This window comes from Myotis lucifugus, unplaced genomic scaffold (genome assembly GCF_000147115.1).
Source record: "Myotis lucifugus unplaced genomic scaffold, Myoluc2.0 scaffold_150, whole genome shotgun sequence".
NCBI lineage: Eukaryota > Metazoa > Chordata > Mammalia > Chiroptera > Vespertilionidae > Myotis > Myotis lucifugus.
In genome coordinates this window covers 719,704-735,594 of record NW_005871198.1, presented here as the reverse complement: position 1 = coordinate 735,594, position 15,891 = coordinate 719,704, and the positions used below count along the sequence as shown (strand labels likewise).

Below are 15,891 nucleotides of genomic sequence, written 5' to 3'. Positions count from 1 at the left end.
TCATTCCCCTGCCCTGGAAACCTGCTTGGATGTAACAGGAAATGAAAAAATGGGGACAGCACTGTCATAGGGTGATTCATATGTAGTTAATATATGCCCCTTCTCATGATCTCTAGAAGAAATCTTCTTAGTGGTGTGAGAGCACTAACATTTATGAAATACCTTCTCTGTGTCAGTCACCGTATGTGGTACCATAGTACATTATCTAATTTAATTCTCCTAGTAATCCCATGTTAGAGACAAAACAATAGAATTGCAAAGAAGATAAGCAGCTCACCTCAAGTCAGAAGCCAGGAAGTGTTTATTTACCAATGGTGTTAAACTGATGTAGCACAAAGTAACCAGAAATCTAATATGATTAAGAGGCGAATATGTGCATAACCAAGAGTATCAGAAAGAATGGATAATAACTATTCCAGATTCTGCTGCTAATAAATCTTACAGGTACTCGAGGATTTTTAGTAAAATTCTAAATTCTAACAAACATTATATTTCTCTCTGCAGAAGGCTGACGCCGTACGCGTGATTACATTCACTGGCTGTATGGGAGAAACATACTTTGACGGCAAACCTATAGGGTTGTGGAATTTCCGAGAAATAGAAGGTGACTGCAAAGGGTGTACTGTCAGGTGAGTGGTGATGGTCTGGCCTGAGGGTCACAGAAGCTTCCATTGTATTTGTGCACGATTATATTCTCATGTGGATGAGATGGAACAGGCTCACAGTGATTATGTGCAGAGGTGGACTTACGCGATACTAATGAAAGTTCAAGTCCCTTCCCCAATTTGTGCAGGCACTTTGCAAGGCCCATGGAGGTGTTCTAGCAGTACTTTGACATGGTCGTATGTTTCTGTAAAATTTACAAAAGTCACGTATTTTAACCTCAATCAATTAAGACAATTATCTCTTTCCACTCCAACCTCCCTTCATGTCAGGAGCTTTTTCATTTCTGTGGCTATCGTGTATTATAATGTTTTTTCCTTTTTCTTTATTTTATTTTTTATTGCATTTATTGGGGTGGCATTGGTTAATAAACCACATAGGTTTCCAGCGTACAACTCTATAACACGTCATCTGCATACTGCATCGTGCACTCACCACCCAAAGTCAAGTCTCTTCCTGCCACCATTTATCCCTCTATGCCTTTTTCTACATCTCCCCACCCTCACTGCCTTCCCTCTGGCAAACATCAAACTTTTATCCATGTCTCTTTTATTTTCTTTACTTAATCCCTTCACCCTTTTTACCCAGCCCCCAAACCCGCCTTCCCTCTGACAGCTGTCAGTCTGTCCTCTGTATCCATGAATCTGTTTCTATTTTGTTTGTTAATACATTTTGTTCATTCGATTCCACATATGAGTGAAATCATATGGTACTTGTCTTTCTCTGACTGGCTTATTTCACTTAGCATAATGCTCTCCAGGTCTATCCACACTATCAAAAAGGGTAAGATTGTCTTCATTTTTATAGACAAGTATTATTCCATTGTATAAATGTATCACATTTATACAGTTTTTTATCCAATTATCTACTGATGGACACTTGGGCTGCTTCCAAATCTTGGCTATTGTAAATAATGCTGTAATGAATGTAGGGGTACATATATTCTTTCAAATTAGTGGTTCATGTTTCTTCTGATATATTCGAAGAAGTGGAATCACTGGGTCATAAAGCAGTGCCTTTTTTAATTTTTTGAGATTATTCCATACTGCTTCCCATAATGACTATACCAATCTGCATTCCTTCCACAGCCTCACAAACATTTTCTGATGATTAGTAATCTTTTCATATGTCTCTTGGCCATCTACATGTCCATTTTGGAGAAGTGTCTATTCAGGACCTTTGTCCAATTTTTAATGGGGTTGTTTGTTTTCTTGGTGTTGAGTCTTGGTGTTGAAGTTTTTTAACCCCTTATTAGATATATTATTGGTAAGTATGTTCTCCTATTCAGTGGGTTGTCTTTTCATTTTGTTGATGGTTCCCTTTGCTGTGCAAAAGCTTTTTAGCTTGAAATAGCTTAATTTTCTTTTGTTTTTCTTTCCCAAAGAGATATATCCAAAAAAAGATTGCTATGGGAAATACCTGAGATTTTATTGCCCATGTTTCTTCTAGGATTTTTATGGTTTCATGGCTTATATTTAAGTCTTTAATCCATTTTGTGTTTATTCTTGTGTATGGTGTAAGATGGTGCTCTAGTTTCATTATTTGCCTTGTATTGGCCCAATTTTCTCAACACCATTTATTGAATAGACTCTTTACCCCACTGTATGGTCTTGCTTCCTTTGTCAAATATTAATTGACCTAAAGGCATGGTTTTATTCCTGGGCTTTCTGTTCTATTCCACGTCATCCAGATTGTCTAGAGTGCCCACCAAGAGCTTCACCAGTAAAACAACACACAAAAGTCCCTGTTGGGTGCAGCCAATAGACCTCTCTGCAGGACTTGAGCTTGGCAGGGTAGTGTCACCAGTAGCTGGAGGTCTGGGTTAGTGCCCTCCCCAGGCTGGTGCTGTAAGAATAGGAGTGTTCGGCCCCAGGAAGATGGCATCTGAGGGTGGTGTGGGATAGGGACCTCAGTGTCTGATCTCCAGATCGCTCCTTGGAGCCACACCACCTAGATCTTCTCTTTATGATTCCCACATGCTCTGAGTCAACTTCCCTCTACTGGAGCCCTGGGTGAGCATCTGAGAGCAAGATCCTGTGTATTGGCCCTTTAAGAGAATACCTGGGTTTTTAGCAGGGCCCCTCCTCTTCCAGGTGGACAGTGTCCCGCAGATTTTCAAATGCCAGATGCTATGCGGGATCCTTTTCCTGGCTCTGGGCCTCTGTGTTAGGGACCTGACATGGGGTTGAGACCCCACACTCCTTAGGAGGGGCTTTTGCAGCAGGGACTTATCCCTTGGCTTCTCAGCCACCACACGTAGGTGCTGGGGCCAGCCCTCTCTGCTTCTCCATCCTTCTTACCAGTCTCTACGTGGCTTCTTCTGCAAAACGTTAGTTATAATATTCATGTCCAGCTGTCCTTCAGTTGATTATTCAGGTTGATTGCTCTATAATTTAGCTGTAAATCGGTTTGGCACTTGGACGAGGTGAATGTCGTTTCCACCTACTCTGTAGCCAACTTATAATCCTAAATTCTTTTTTCTTAAAAAGAGCTTTTCCTCAAACTAACTAAGCTTCAGGCCTCACAAAGCCTGGATTCACGCCATTTATGTTTCTACCAAAATATAGAATCCTAGTGCAAGTTTTAGCTCCTGTAGGATTTATCAAATAACACATGAGGTTTTGTAAGTATTTCAAGTGGAAACCCAGGGGCCTTAAAGATTCTGCTTAAGTGGAAAGGAGAAGAAGGGGCCAAGATAAGCCAGGAGAAAGTGCCACAAAACACATCATCAATTATAAGGAAGAGGCTAGGATGTAGACATTTTAAAATACTTAACAAGCAAACAAAGCATATATACAGAATAAATATTCTTAGACAAATCTGAATTGAGGATATACAATAATTAGCTAGCAGTGGAGGATTTCTCAGCATAAATAACTTAGAGACCACTAATCAACTGAGCCTATATCAGTTTTAATTATATTAAATTAAATACATGGAAGCTTAATATACACACACAACAACTCTAAAATCAATATGCTAAGGAGTTTGCATTTTTTATTTTTAATTTAAGAGGTACGTTCCAGGACCCAAATCCCCCATTAATGTGGCAAGGTGCACTTCACATATTTTTCTCAGCATCTCTGGAGTTTCAGAGAAGAAAGTAACCCCCCACAAAATTCTCTCTCTAAAAGTTTTAACTTACAATGTCCCATTTATTCTTGTCCTTGAAGAATTGTCAACGCCGCATTTGAGGACAGTTTGAAAGCCTAACCTATTTATAGTTAAAGTGGTTTGGTCAATAACCTTCAATAAAATCTAATGTGGAATGCTGCCTATAAATTCCTTTCAATACAACAAAGACAATGAAATCCATGTTAATATTCTGCTTCTAACAAATCAACACCAAGATTCTCTAAACATTTCTTTGGTAAATTTATCAGTAGGATTTTCGAAAGCCTATTTATCAACAAAACATCCAAAGCATTTAAATGTCTATTCAGCAGTGCATATCATGTATCAAGATAACATCACTAATTGTCAATTCTGCAAAGATTTCCTTGCCTTCAGTATACAAAGTATTAGGTGAATTAATACAAATATAACAGTGCTTCTGCACATGTGAGCAGGGTTATTTTCAGGTTACAGACATTTACAACTTCCTGATAGTAAGATGAATACGGCCCAATTCTAGCCATTAAGAAACTTATAGCCAAGAAGAAAGGAAAAGAGAAATACTAAAATAGTCAAAATATGAAACATAATAAATATTCCTTTTAAAGAGTGCACTCTGAATATACTGCAGTTATTCACATGATATTAATAATTATAGTATTAAGAGCATTAAGATCTGCTTCATGGAGGAGGTGACATTTGACATGGGCCTTGACATAGAATAAGAGTCCAAAAGAAGAGATGGCAGATAGACTGTGAAGAGCATTTTAGTCCCAGGGACGAGTGAGAACAAAGTGGGAAGGCTAGAAAGACAATGTGTTTGTAGAAAAGAGTGAGTAAAATCTGTTCTACTATATCACTTGCTTCATAAATGTTAATTCACCCATATAGGATTAGCAAATGGGAAAATGATTTCGTAAAGGGATAGAAGTCACATAGGTTCATACACAGTTCTTCCCAGTATATTAATGTCCGCACCACCAAGTAAAGGCAGCTGAATGCAAAGTATACTCACACAGCTGAGGACAATAAGTTCAGGAGTACTGTGCCCACAACACAGCCTACATGTGATCTGTCCCAGAAAACCTATTCAGAAAGCAGGGACCTATATTCCATTCTGTTACTGTTTTTTCTTACAACTCTAAGTTTGTACTATTTGACTGCCTTCACCCATATCATCCAACCCCCTTCTTGTTATGTTATATATATTAGAAATGTAATGATACATTCTTTTTTTTATATTTTATTGATTTTTTACAGAGAGGAAGGGAGAGGGACAGAGAGTTAGAAACATCAATGAGAGAGAAACATCGATCAGCTGCCTCCTGCACATTCCCTACTGGGTATGTGCCCGCAACCAAGGAACATGCCCTCGACCAGAATCGAACCTGGGACCTTTGAGTCCACAGGCTGATGCTCTTTCCACTGAGCCAAACTGGTTAGGGCTAATAATGCATTCTTAGCCCATCCAAAAACACCAGTAGTTCACACCACTGACATACTTAAATACCAATATAATCATCCACTAAGTACTTTAACAAAATGTAAAGCATTTAAAACATCAGTGGCCTAGTTACTAAACACTTAATGAAGTCCAGGTAAGTGATGGTGGTACTTGGTCTAAGATGATGGCAGTGGAGATGGAGAGATGTGGAAGTATAGAAGATACCGTATATTTGATATGGTTCCTGCCTTTAACAGGTTACAATTGAGTCTCAGAAGACAGCTTGACATATTGAATACTGATGAACCAAGTAGACAGTTTCTGATTCATGTGAACTCTCTTTCTTCAGTCCTCAGGTAGAAGATAGCGAAGGGACTATTCAGTTTGACGGAGAAGGCTATGCAATGGTCAGCCGACCCATTCGCTGGTACCCCAACATCTCCACGGTCATGTTCAAGTTCAGGACATTTTCTTCAAGTGCTCTCCTGATGTACCTTGCCACAAAAGACCTGGTAAAGATATGCACAGCTCATCTTCCATGACTGAAAATGTCTTGTTTCTTTTCCCTAGTATTCCAGTAAAATCATTAATTATTGTTAAATTATCAATGATTGTTCAAAGGAGTCTGTGATGGTTGTGTGTTAGCCAAGAGTAAGTGATGCACTAATTTATTTTTATTGGCAACTTTAATTATAGGTATAATTTAATTATTATTTATTTTTAATATAACTCCCCATATAATCCTTTAAGAGAGGCACCCAGTGATTATTACCCAGTATGGAATTATGAATCAGAAAAACTTCTTCCTTAGTCTTCTAGAGACCTAAGTTGTATTTTTTCCAGGTCAATATTTCTTAGTAAATTCTTTCAGAGAACACACATACCTTTTAGTTTGCTTAATATGTTTTTAAAGGAACCCACTTTATACTCCTGTCATAAAAGGATATATACCAATAATCTGGTTGTGACCATTTGCATCATAACATCACAGCCACAAATATTCACAAAATGCTAACATCAATTCTATTTTCAAAATGGAGCTCAATTATAGATCAATACCTTCAGTAATTTACCCATAAGACCCTATTATCAACCCCACAAAGAAAGTGACTACCACATATTTCTCTGTGTATCTAATCACTGTCGTATTTTCTCTCTATTAATAGAAAGATTTCATGAGTGTAGAGCTCACTGACGGGCACATTAAAGTCAGCTACGATCTGGGTTCAGGAATGGCTTCCGTTGTCAGCAATCAAAACCATAATGATGGGAAATGGAAATCATTCACCCTCTCAAGAATCCAAAAACAAGGTGAGTTTCTATAGTAATAATGCACTGTGAGCCTTAATCATGTTCTCCAAAGCTCTCGTGGGCCTAATCATGAGGAAGACCCTGTCTGTAATTTTAGGTACTCACCAATTCTGTGAAAAATTGATACAGTCATTTCTTTGGCTTAGATTATAGTGGTTTAGGTTAGACAGGACTGATTGAAGAACTAAATGGTTCTCTGTCATTTTCTTTTGAAACGGAGAGCTTAATTTGAAAGAATAAAACTGTCTTACGATTGTAAAATTATATCCTGCAGTAGGTTTTAAAAGGTTGTGTGATTTTCTTTTCTTCTTATTTTGCCAAGATTTTGCTTTAGCATGGCCCACAGGTAGAATTTCTAGGGGTTGTTAGAGCACAGCTACTGGTTCTTTGTTTTTTAAAAATGCCAATAATTTGTGTGTGAAAATACATGATTAAGAATGATGTAATATTTTTATGGTTCCAAGATATTTTAAAAACACATTCACAAAGTTTATTTAATTGGTTCATATCAGCAGGTATATTTTTCTGCTGTTACAGAAAAGGAAACATAGATTCAAAGGTCACAAGTATGTATATATATATATGATCTCCCAACCAAGACAGAAATCCAAGTCTATTAGGTCTTAGGGTGGTGCTATTGTTGCTTAAGTATAATTTCCCCAATTCTGTGTACTATAGCATGGCCAATATCTGCAAATGAAACTGTGATACTTCTGTTTATATAATTAGCCCTAATTAATTTTGACCATGCCAATATGACATTTCATGGAAATTTAGGCTTAACGTTGCATCATCCTTCATTCCTGCATTTAACAAATACCTGCCAAGCATCTCCTAAGTACTATGCAGGAACTAAATGAAGTCTAGGACTGGTTCTTAACTTCAGAGAGCTTGTAGTCTAATGGGGTGATAGACAAGCAGATCAATGGTTAGAGGAAAGAAAGCGAATAGGCAGGCAAAGAATCTCAGAAGAGACATTTAAGTCCAACAGAGAGGTCAGCTCCCTGAGTTGAGGATTTGCTAGATAAAAAGCACCTTTGGCTGAAACCGGTTTGGCTCAGTGGATAGAGCGTCAGCCTGCGGACTGAAAGGTCCCAGGTTCGATTCCGGTCAAGGGCATGTACCTGGGTTGCGGGCACATCCCCAGTGGGAGATGTGCAGGAGGCAGCTGATCGATGTTTCTAGCTCTCTATCTCTCTCCCTTCCTCTCTGTAAAAAATCAATAAAATATGTTTGTTTGTTTTAAAAAAAAGCACCTTTGACATTTCAGAGAAGTAAAAGTAGGGAGTGCCTCACAGAGCATAATACATGATACATCATTTTCCAACTGCTTTTCCTTGGAACGTGAAGCCCTGGAGGAACTCCCCAGTTTGGATAAAAACTGGTTGTGCACCAAATAAATTGGAATACGGCTGAATACATTGCTCCATGTAATAGAGACACAGCAGGTCGCATGTTAGAGGCTCTGCACATTAGTTAAGAAGAATATTTAACTCTGGCCCAACATTTCCCAAACTTCTTTGATCACCAAAATCCTTCCATTCCTACACTACCAGCCTACTGAGCACAGTTTGGGAAATGCTTCAGTAACTATAAGTAAATCCACAGGCTAACAAGATAGATGTGGACATAAAATTACCAGGGGTGGCAAGAGAGATACCGAGCTGGTTCATTAAGGGCCTTATGAAATAAGCTAATGAGTTTCAAGTTTATCCTGAAAGCTACAGGGAACTACTGTTCTAATCAAGGGTGTCCATACCATCACACCATCAGATTTGTGCTTTAGTAGTTTCTTTAGCAGCAACTCAACAGGTAGGTTTGTGACAAGTTCAGCTGCTGCTGCTGCTGCAGTCTGCAGTCAAATGGGTGAAGAATGAGGAGAATAAAACCGTGAGAATGGAGAGGGAAGAATGGAGTTGAAAGATATTAAGCATTTTAAAATTGAGGAGCTGGGTGATATACTCAATATGAAGGCTAAGTTAAAAAAAAGAATATCAGGAATGATTTCATTTTTGTTTTTGTTTAAATAGCAGGAATATGTCTGTACCATTTACCAAGCTATTGGTTACAAGAAAAAGAATAGGTTTTCTAGAAGAGATGCTGAGTTCTCTGTTGGACATTTTGTGTTAAAGGTGCTCTTACAATCTTAAGCAGCGTAGGGAAGCTGTGTACTTGGCAGGCAATTGGTTGTGTGTATCTGAGGATCAGCAGAGCTCTGGGAGAGAGATGAATCACTAGGAACCATCATCATGTTTGAAATAGTTGTAGCTGAATAGGGAAAAAACCAACAGTCATATCTAGAATAAGATGATCCAAAACCCTGGAGCAAACAGCAATATTGAAGCGCTATAGTAATGGAAGACCCCACAAAAGGGGCTGGAAAGAAATAAACAGAGAAAAGAGAAAAAAAAGGAATTTTCAGTAGATCAAACTGGAGATAGAGTGACCAATTAGGTCCAATAATAGTACAGGCCGGAGATGAATGATGGCTTCAAATAAGAGTTGCAGTGTGATATGACACTAGGGAAATGCAAAATAAATCCCCATTGTGATAGCACTGTACACTTATTAAAATGCCTAAAATGAAAAAGACTGACATACCCAGAGCTGGCAAGGATGTGGAGCAGTTGGAACTCTTACACACTGATGATGAGCATGTAAAATGGCACAGCCACATTAGAAAGCAAGTTGGCAATTTCTTAAAAGGCTAAATATACACCTACCATATAAACCGGGAATTCCACTCCTAAATATTACCCAAGACACATGAAAGCATATAGTCACATAAAGACTTGTACCAGAATGTTCATGGCACTTTTAGTTGTGATGCTCAAAAAATCAGAAAACAACTCAAACATCCATCAACAGGTGAATGGATATACAAATTGTTGCATGCCCACACAATAGAATAATATTTAGCAATAAAATAATGAAACTTTAATATGCACATAACATGGATGAATTTCAAAATAATCTGGCTGAAAGAAAGCAAACAAAGAAGAGTACATTCATGTAAAATTATATAGAAAATGCAAAACTAACCTGTAGTTTCAGAAAGCAGATAGGGGCTACTTGTGGGTGGGGTTATATAGAGAGGAACAGAAAGGAAGGATGGCAAGAGGCAGAAAGAATCGTTTGAGGTGATGGATATGTTCATTCTCCTGATTGTAGTGATGGTTTCATGGATATATATATATATATATATATATATATATATATATATAATGCTTACACTTTAATATATACACTTTAAACATAGGCAAATTATACTATGTCAATTCTACTTTGGTAAAACTGTTTTTAAAATACGACAGATATTAGAGTTATTTAAGAGCTGAAACTAGTAGGACTATTTTTGATTCATGAAGAGAAAGTCAGGATGAGTATAATTTAGAAGACTGCGTGGGGGTTATAGTGTCACCAAATAAAATAAGTCATTCAGATTTGGGAGTAAAAAGATTATCATTTTGATTTGGAATATGTTTGGTTTGAAGTACTGAGGAGGTATACAGATGAGGGTGCCTCACCTGTTGAATGTGGATTTTTAGGCAAAAATAAAGTTCAGGCATATATTTGAGTGGTCATCATATAGTAAGCAGATATAAATTTGAGGTTACCCTGATGGTAACAGCTAAGAAGTGGCCAAATGAAGGCACATTAGGAAACATGAACATTTCAGAAGTGTTCAAAGAAATAGGTCCAGACATGGAGACTGAGAATGAAGTTGGGAAAGGGCAGAGAAGCAGGAGAGTTTGGCATAGTGGAAGCCGAAAGAGAGTACTTCCCAGGGGGAAGGAGATGTTAACAATATCAAATACTGTGTAGATGTGGACCAAGATAAGAACAGAAGGACCCCATTGGGTTTGGATGTAGGGAGGTCTTGGATTTTGACAAGATCACATCCCACGGATAGGGTAGAGATAGGAACTCAAATAAGACTCCAGATGTGTGGGTCATTGCTCCAGTTCAGTAACCAGATTAGTTATTTTACATGAATTACTCTCAACTAGTTGGTAAAAGTACTGTCCCTTGAAATTCAAATGCTTCCTTCGGTAGGTATTCCCCGCCTTCTCTGAGAGACAGTAGAACCACGGTCTGCTACCTATGGAAGTTTGCCAGGTCCCCCAAGTGCATTGAGATGCATACAAGGTTGAGAAAGATCATTTAAATTTCCACTGGACTCAGAGAGAGGAGAAAAAAATTACCGAAGTAAAAACAACTCGTTTATAACAACTCAGCATGGACTGTAAAATGCTGGTTAAGCCTTTACTCTGTGTCTAGTAGTTAATAAAACCCTCACTTCCCCACTTACCCATAAATGATGTCTGAACTCATCAACACTGAAATTACATGTTAATAGCTATCCTGTAAGGGAAAGAAATAGGGCAAGAAATAAAAGCAAGTGTTAGCATTTCGGTGCAGTAACCATTTCACTGCTATCACTCCTGGAGGATAGAGGAACGCCCTGCCTTTAAATCAGTAAAAATATGCCATCCTATGTCTTTCCGCCGGAGTTAATGCTTGGGCCAGTGAGTTTCAATTCAATTGTATTTCTGCTCTTTAATCAGTTTTTCTTAGAATGTCTTCTAAAAATGTATATATTCACTCAGGGATAAGGAGGAAAACTACCTCCAGTCACTGGCTGGCCTGAGATAGAGGCAGAATCTCATTTTCACAGACACTATTAGAATATGTGCCAGGTCTGTAGAAAGAGGCTATTTTTATGTTCCAGTCAACAGCCTCATAGGAAAACATCTTTGCAGAGCTGAATAAAAAGGAATATGTATGGAAAAGTCTTAAAAACATTATTTTTTTTTATTTTAGCCACCAGTCAGGTCAAAAATAGATGTGTATATGGAATGAATATGTGTATAAAAATAGTTACATTTTTAAAATCTTAATTTGCTAAATATTTTTAAGTAGACAGTTATTTTTTAACTGTTTGTTGTTGTTTGTATGTTTTTACAAAACTCTGCTTTGAGAATTTGAGTTCTTACTAGGTTTGGGTATTTTATTTTGGCCATTTTGAAAGGCAGTTATGTTTGGTTTTATTGAAGATATTTCTGTTTGGAATGGAAGGACAACAGATTACAATAGAATTTGGAGGTTTGATATTTGGTTTTCCAAAGAACACTATTCTAAAGGATATGAGTTGAGGGAAAATAATAATGTTCCATGGTCAAATAAATCTAGAAAATACTTCTGGTCTGTGTCCCTATTGGAGCATTACATTGCGTATCAGCATGTTAAAAGAACTGGGCAGACATAAAGCCAAGATATATATTTAATTTTTTCTAACCCAGTGTTTATCACATTCATTTGAACCAGGAACATTCAAGAAACTAGTTTTCCAAAGAATAAATGTTTAGAAATGCCATTGTAATCCATTTTGTTCAAATAGTCATTTTCAGACCTTTGCTAATTCAGATCGTATATCCAGCAAAAATTTGGCGGCCAAACCTGTCATGTTAGTGAACTAGGTTCTCAGTATGCATCCAGGAGCCAAAATACAGTGTGTGAAGCAAAGTTTGGGCCTGAGCAACTATTATAGTGAGAAACCACATCATTCAGAAAGAGCCGCGCCTGACTCTTCAGACTAAAGGGAGAAAATCAATGAGAGAAGAGGTTCCCATCCACTTGCTGAACAAAGCAATTTAAACAGAGAAGGACCTCTCTTTTTTCCTTTCTGAATTCTTATGCTCATCATATTCGAAATACTTTTAAGGCCTGAGAGAAAAGCAATAAGGCCTGAAGACCGTACCCCTCTCACAATACTCAGCATCCTTCATCTGAAATGTAATTTACAATGGATGTGGACCCCATCATCTTGCAAAAGCAAACGTTGCCATCTCTCTACTTTCGTACACAACCATCCCACCCACATGACTTTGTGGGTGAGCCGAAGCCCCAGGGCTTGTGTGGATACTGAAACGTACAGAAGGAGCCACAGATTCAGTGTATTAATTATCTAACTCCTAATTAGATGTTCGCCTATTATTAGTTAATTATCTTAGTTTATTTTCTAACTACTTATCTATATTACAGAAAACTATATCAAATGTTTATTTGATGATCTTTTATCTAAACTTCTGTCTTTTATATTGATTGGCTTGCCTTCATTTGTGTTCAGGATATCATTTTCACACTCTGTGAATAGCTTAATAATGTATTTTATTGATGTTTTTGTTTCTGAAATTATTCAATAGTTGTATAGAGTACAAGTGCTTGAGAAAGTCAATGTTAATTTGAGAATGAAAGTAAATTTATCTTGAAGTAACAGTGCTGATATATAAAGATGTGGTTGGTAAGGCTCAACTCAAATGTCAAACTTTTCTCTCTTTTACAGCCAACATATCAATTATAGATATAGATACTGACCAGGAGGAGAACATAGCAACTTCCTCTTCTGGAAACAACTTTGGTCTTGACTTGAAAGCAGATGACAAAATCTATTTTGGTGGTCTGCCAACACTGAGAAACTTGAGGTAATTTAGTGTATCTTCAGCGCTAAGGATTATGTTTTAATTAAGTAGCCACCATGCTCACCCAAGTTCTGAAGTTTAATTACAACAGGACTATCATAGAACCTTAGCTGCAGAAAGGCCTAATCATGTTGTATGTTAGAACAACACCAGGTTTTAGAAACCAGAGGATTATTTTGATATCTTAGTTGAAGAGATGGATGGGAATCACTGTTTCCCTATGAAAAGAATTATAGAAGTAATTAAAGGTGGAAATTACAGTTGAATGTAGATCTTGTGGTTGTTGTTCTCCTTGCACATTCCCTGGAGATAATGGCACACTGGCATTGCTTACTCTGCTCCAGAATGCTGGGAGTGTCACCTATCTTATTGCTAAGCATTAGCATGATAATGGGCATGGATGCTTTCCCATGTGCCTAATGCTAAAGCTATATTAGTTATTCTCATGCCCATGCCAACTTTTTTAAAAACTTCACATGATTTTTAGATTGCAGGATGGGAAGGTAGAATTATCTCATAATTTAGTTAGTTCAAAAAATAAATACAAGTAACTAAAAAAGTTAGAAAATATTTCATGTGGTATTTAATTAATTTACTGCTTGTTATAAAAACATCTTATAAGAAATAAACATTATGGAATAATTGGTGCTTAATAAATGTTAAATGAATTTAATTAAAATGGGATGAGTTAATCAACAAAAGACCTTGTATGCATATATGCATAACCCGTAGACACAGACAATAGGATGCTGAAGGCCTGAGGCAGTGGGGGGTGGCGGGCTGGAGGGGGTCAATGGAGGGAAAGGGGAACATATGTAATACTTTCAACAATAAAGAATTATTTATTTTTTAAAAAGAAAAAAAAGAAAGAAAATGGGATGAATTGGTGTGGTCAAACCATAAGAGTTCACTACCAATACAGACTAGCATGTTTCTAATTTTTGTATTGGTTTGTTTAGTTCGTTTTTAATGGTTAAACAGTCCTATTTAGGCTTTACTATTCTACAAAGACATGTTACAGTTGGAAAGATCTAAGAATAACTGAAATGTATGGTGATCAATTATTTACATATTGTACAAATGGGCAATGGAACTTCAGTCTCATTTTATGATAGCTAGCATGCAGACCAAGGCTTATGCTTTTCCCTGTATCAAAATCACAGACCAGGCAACTGTGTAATTACCAGTCTTTCAACAGTATAACATGACAAGCTTTGTGGTGCAAATAAACTGGTTCCTCAGACATCTACATTATAAGGTTTTTGTGTCTGGTCAGAAAAATCCTTGCAGAGCAAATGTATTTGAATGGTGTCATAGTTATTAGTCATTCAACACGTGTTTGTTGAGCATCCCCTGTAGCATAGCAACATTTGTGCATTTTTCTACTCATAAAATTGAGTACTTTAAAAATTCATATTTCAAAATATAAATTTTCTAAGAGAATAGTATGGGAAATGGTCATCTTTGGATTCTAATTACACTGTGGTCAAGGGCATAAGTCTGTTTCCTGTTCTGATAGTTTTTAAATTCCTTTCCTTTGAAGATCCCTGTGAGATGCTTTTAAGAAAGATTTATGATTAAAGTTTATTTTACTAAATGAAAATGCAATTATAAGTAAATTGTGTTCTTTTTTTCTCTTTCCTTTGACGTAGTATGAAAGCAAGGTAAACTTTACATTTATGCATGACTTCTTCAAGTGCATGGGTTGGGTAAATGTGGCTTCGTAGATAAAGCAGCAGTGCAGAAGCAGAGCGACAGCCTTGCAGCTTCATTCATAGTATATTTCATGAGCAAGTAATGCCTTCTGAGATAGTTCTCATGCTGCTCTTTGCTCACAAAGACGCTACTGCTTACCCACCATCAATTGAGCTACAACTGGACTTGTTTCACCACCCAAGATGATGGGATTTGCTCTGCTTATTTGTTCAACCGCCGGCGCACAGCGCCCCCTGGTGCCCACAGTCAGCAGCACACGCGCAAAGGGCAGCTAGCTGGTCAGGTTTATGGGTACTATCTAGTTCAGTGGAAGAGATCAAAGCAGTCTCTTGGGTTGACCCGGGACTCTGCTCTCTCCAGTACCACGCTGTCTGCTGAACAATCAGCCCGTGCTCCCACATGCTTAGCACTGCCTTGTTGCTTTTTGCAAGCCTGCAAATATGCAAACGTTTACACGGCCCTTGCACCTCTTGGCAAAGCTGCTTACTTATTGCCATGTTTACTTAGAATTAGCTCTGGAGCCAGATAAAAGGAATCTCTGGAAATAGTGTTTACTACAAGTGTTTGCATTAATGGTGAGGAAGTTTGTGAACAGTCCCTTAGCTTCTCAGGAGCATTGTAATTCCTGTTTGCAGAGAGGCCGTGGCATGAAAGCTGTTAGCAGCATGCCCCTGTCAGTGGCCAGTCAACCCCCGGAGATACGAAGGCTGGCTCATGCTGGCTAGAACTCAAAATTTGGCATTTCAGAGCCGAACTGTGCCGTCTTTCTGAAAAGAGGATAATGAAGCCGAACTGACCCAAGAAATATTTAAGGCAAAAACTAGACTTTTAATTCCAAAACTAGAACATGTAGAAATGAAAGTGTAAAAATAAACAATCCAAGTTGTTTTATAATGATACGGGAATGAGACCAGTGGAGCTGTTTGCTGAGATGGCTAAAACGCAAAGGCTGGTGTTCAATGGAAATGCACGCTAATAAAGCTCTGGAATGACACGATGTGGCTTTGTAATTTTGCCTTTGAGGCAAACAGACGAAACAGAGGCCTGTGGTTACCATTAGAAGTCTGATCAAACATATGTGATTGTTTACCCCTGTGATTTTCATCATATTGAGCTTGCTAAATCATTGTATTTTGAAGTGGTTCTTTGTATTTCCATGAA

General features: G+C 37.7%; 1 protein-coding gene across 3 annotated transcripts in view; it reads left to right on the top strand.

Moving 5' to 3' along the window:
• Positions 1 to 15,891, top strand: part of LAMA2 (laminin subunit alpha 2) — a 452,538-nt gene that overhangs the window by 402,206 nt on the left and 34,441 nt on the right. For 2 of the 3 annotated variants that reach the window (XM_023759137.1, XM_014461100.2), the window contains 5 exons: positions 505 to 629; positions 5,571 to 5,733; positions 6,388 to 6,532; positions 12,879 to 13,017; positions 14,667 to 14,678. In XM_023759137.1, the coding sequence (XP_023614905.1) occupies positions 505 to 629; positions 5,571 to 5,733; positions 6,388 to 6,532; positions 12,879 to 13,017; positions 14,667 to 14,678 (584 nt within the window). The remainder of the gene's footprint in view (positions 1 to 504; positions 630 to 5,570; positions 5,734 to 6,387; positions 6,533 to 12,878; positions 13,018 to 14,666; positions 14,679 to 15,891) is intronic. The other variant, XM_014461101.2, reaches the window with a different exon arrangement.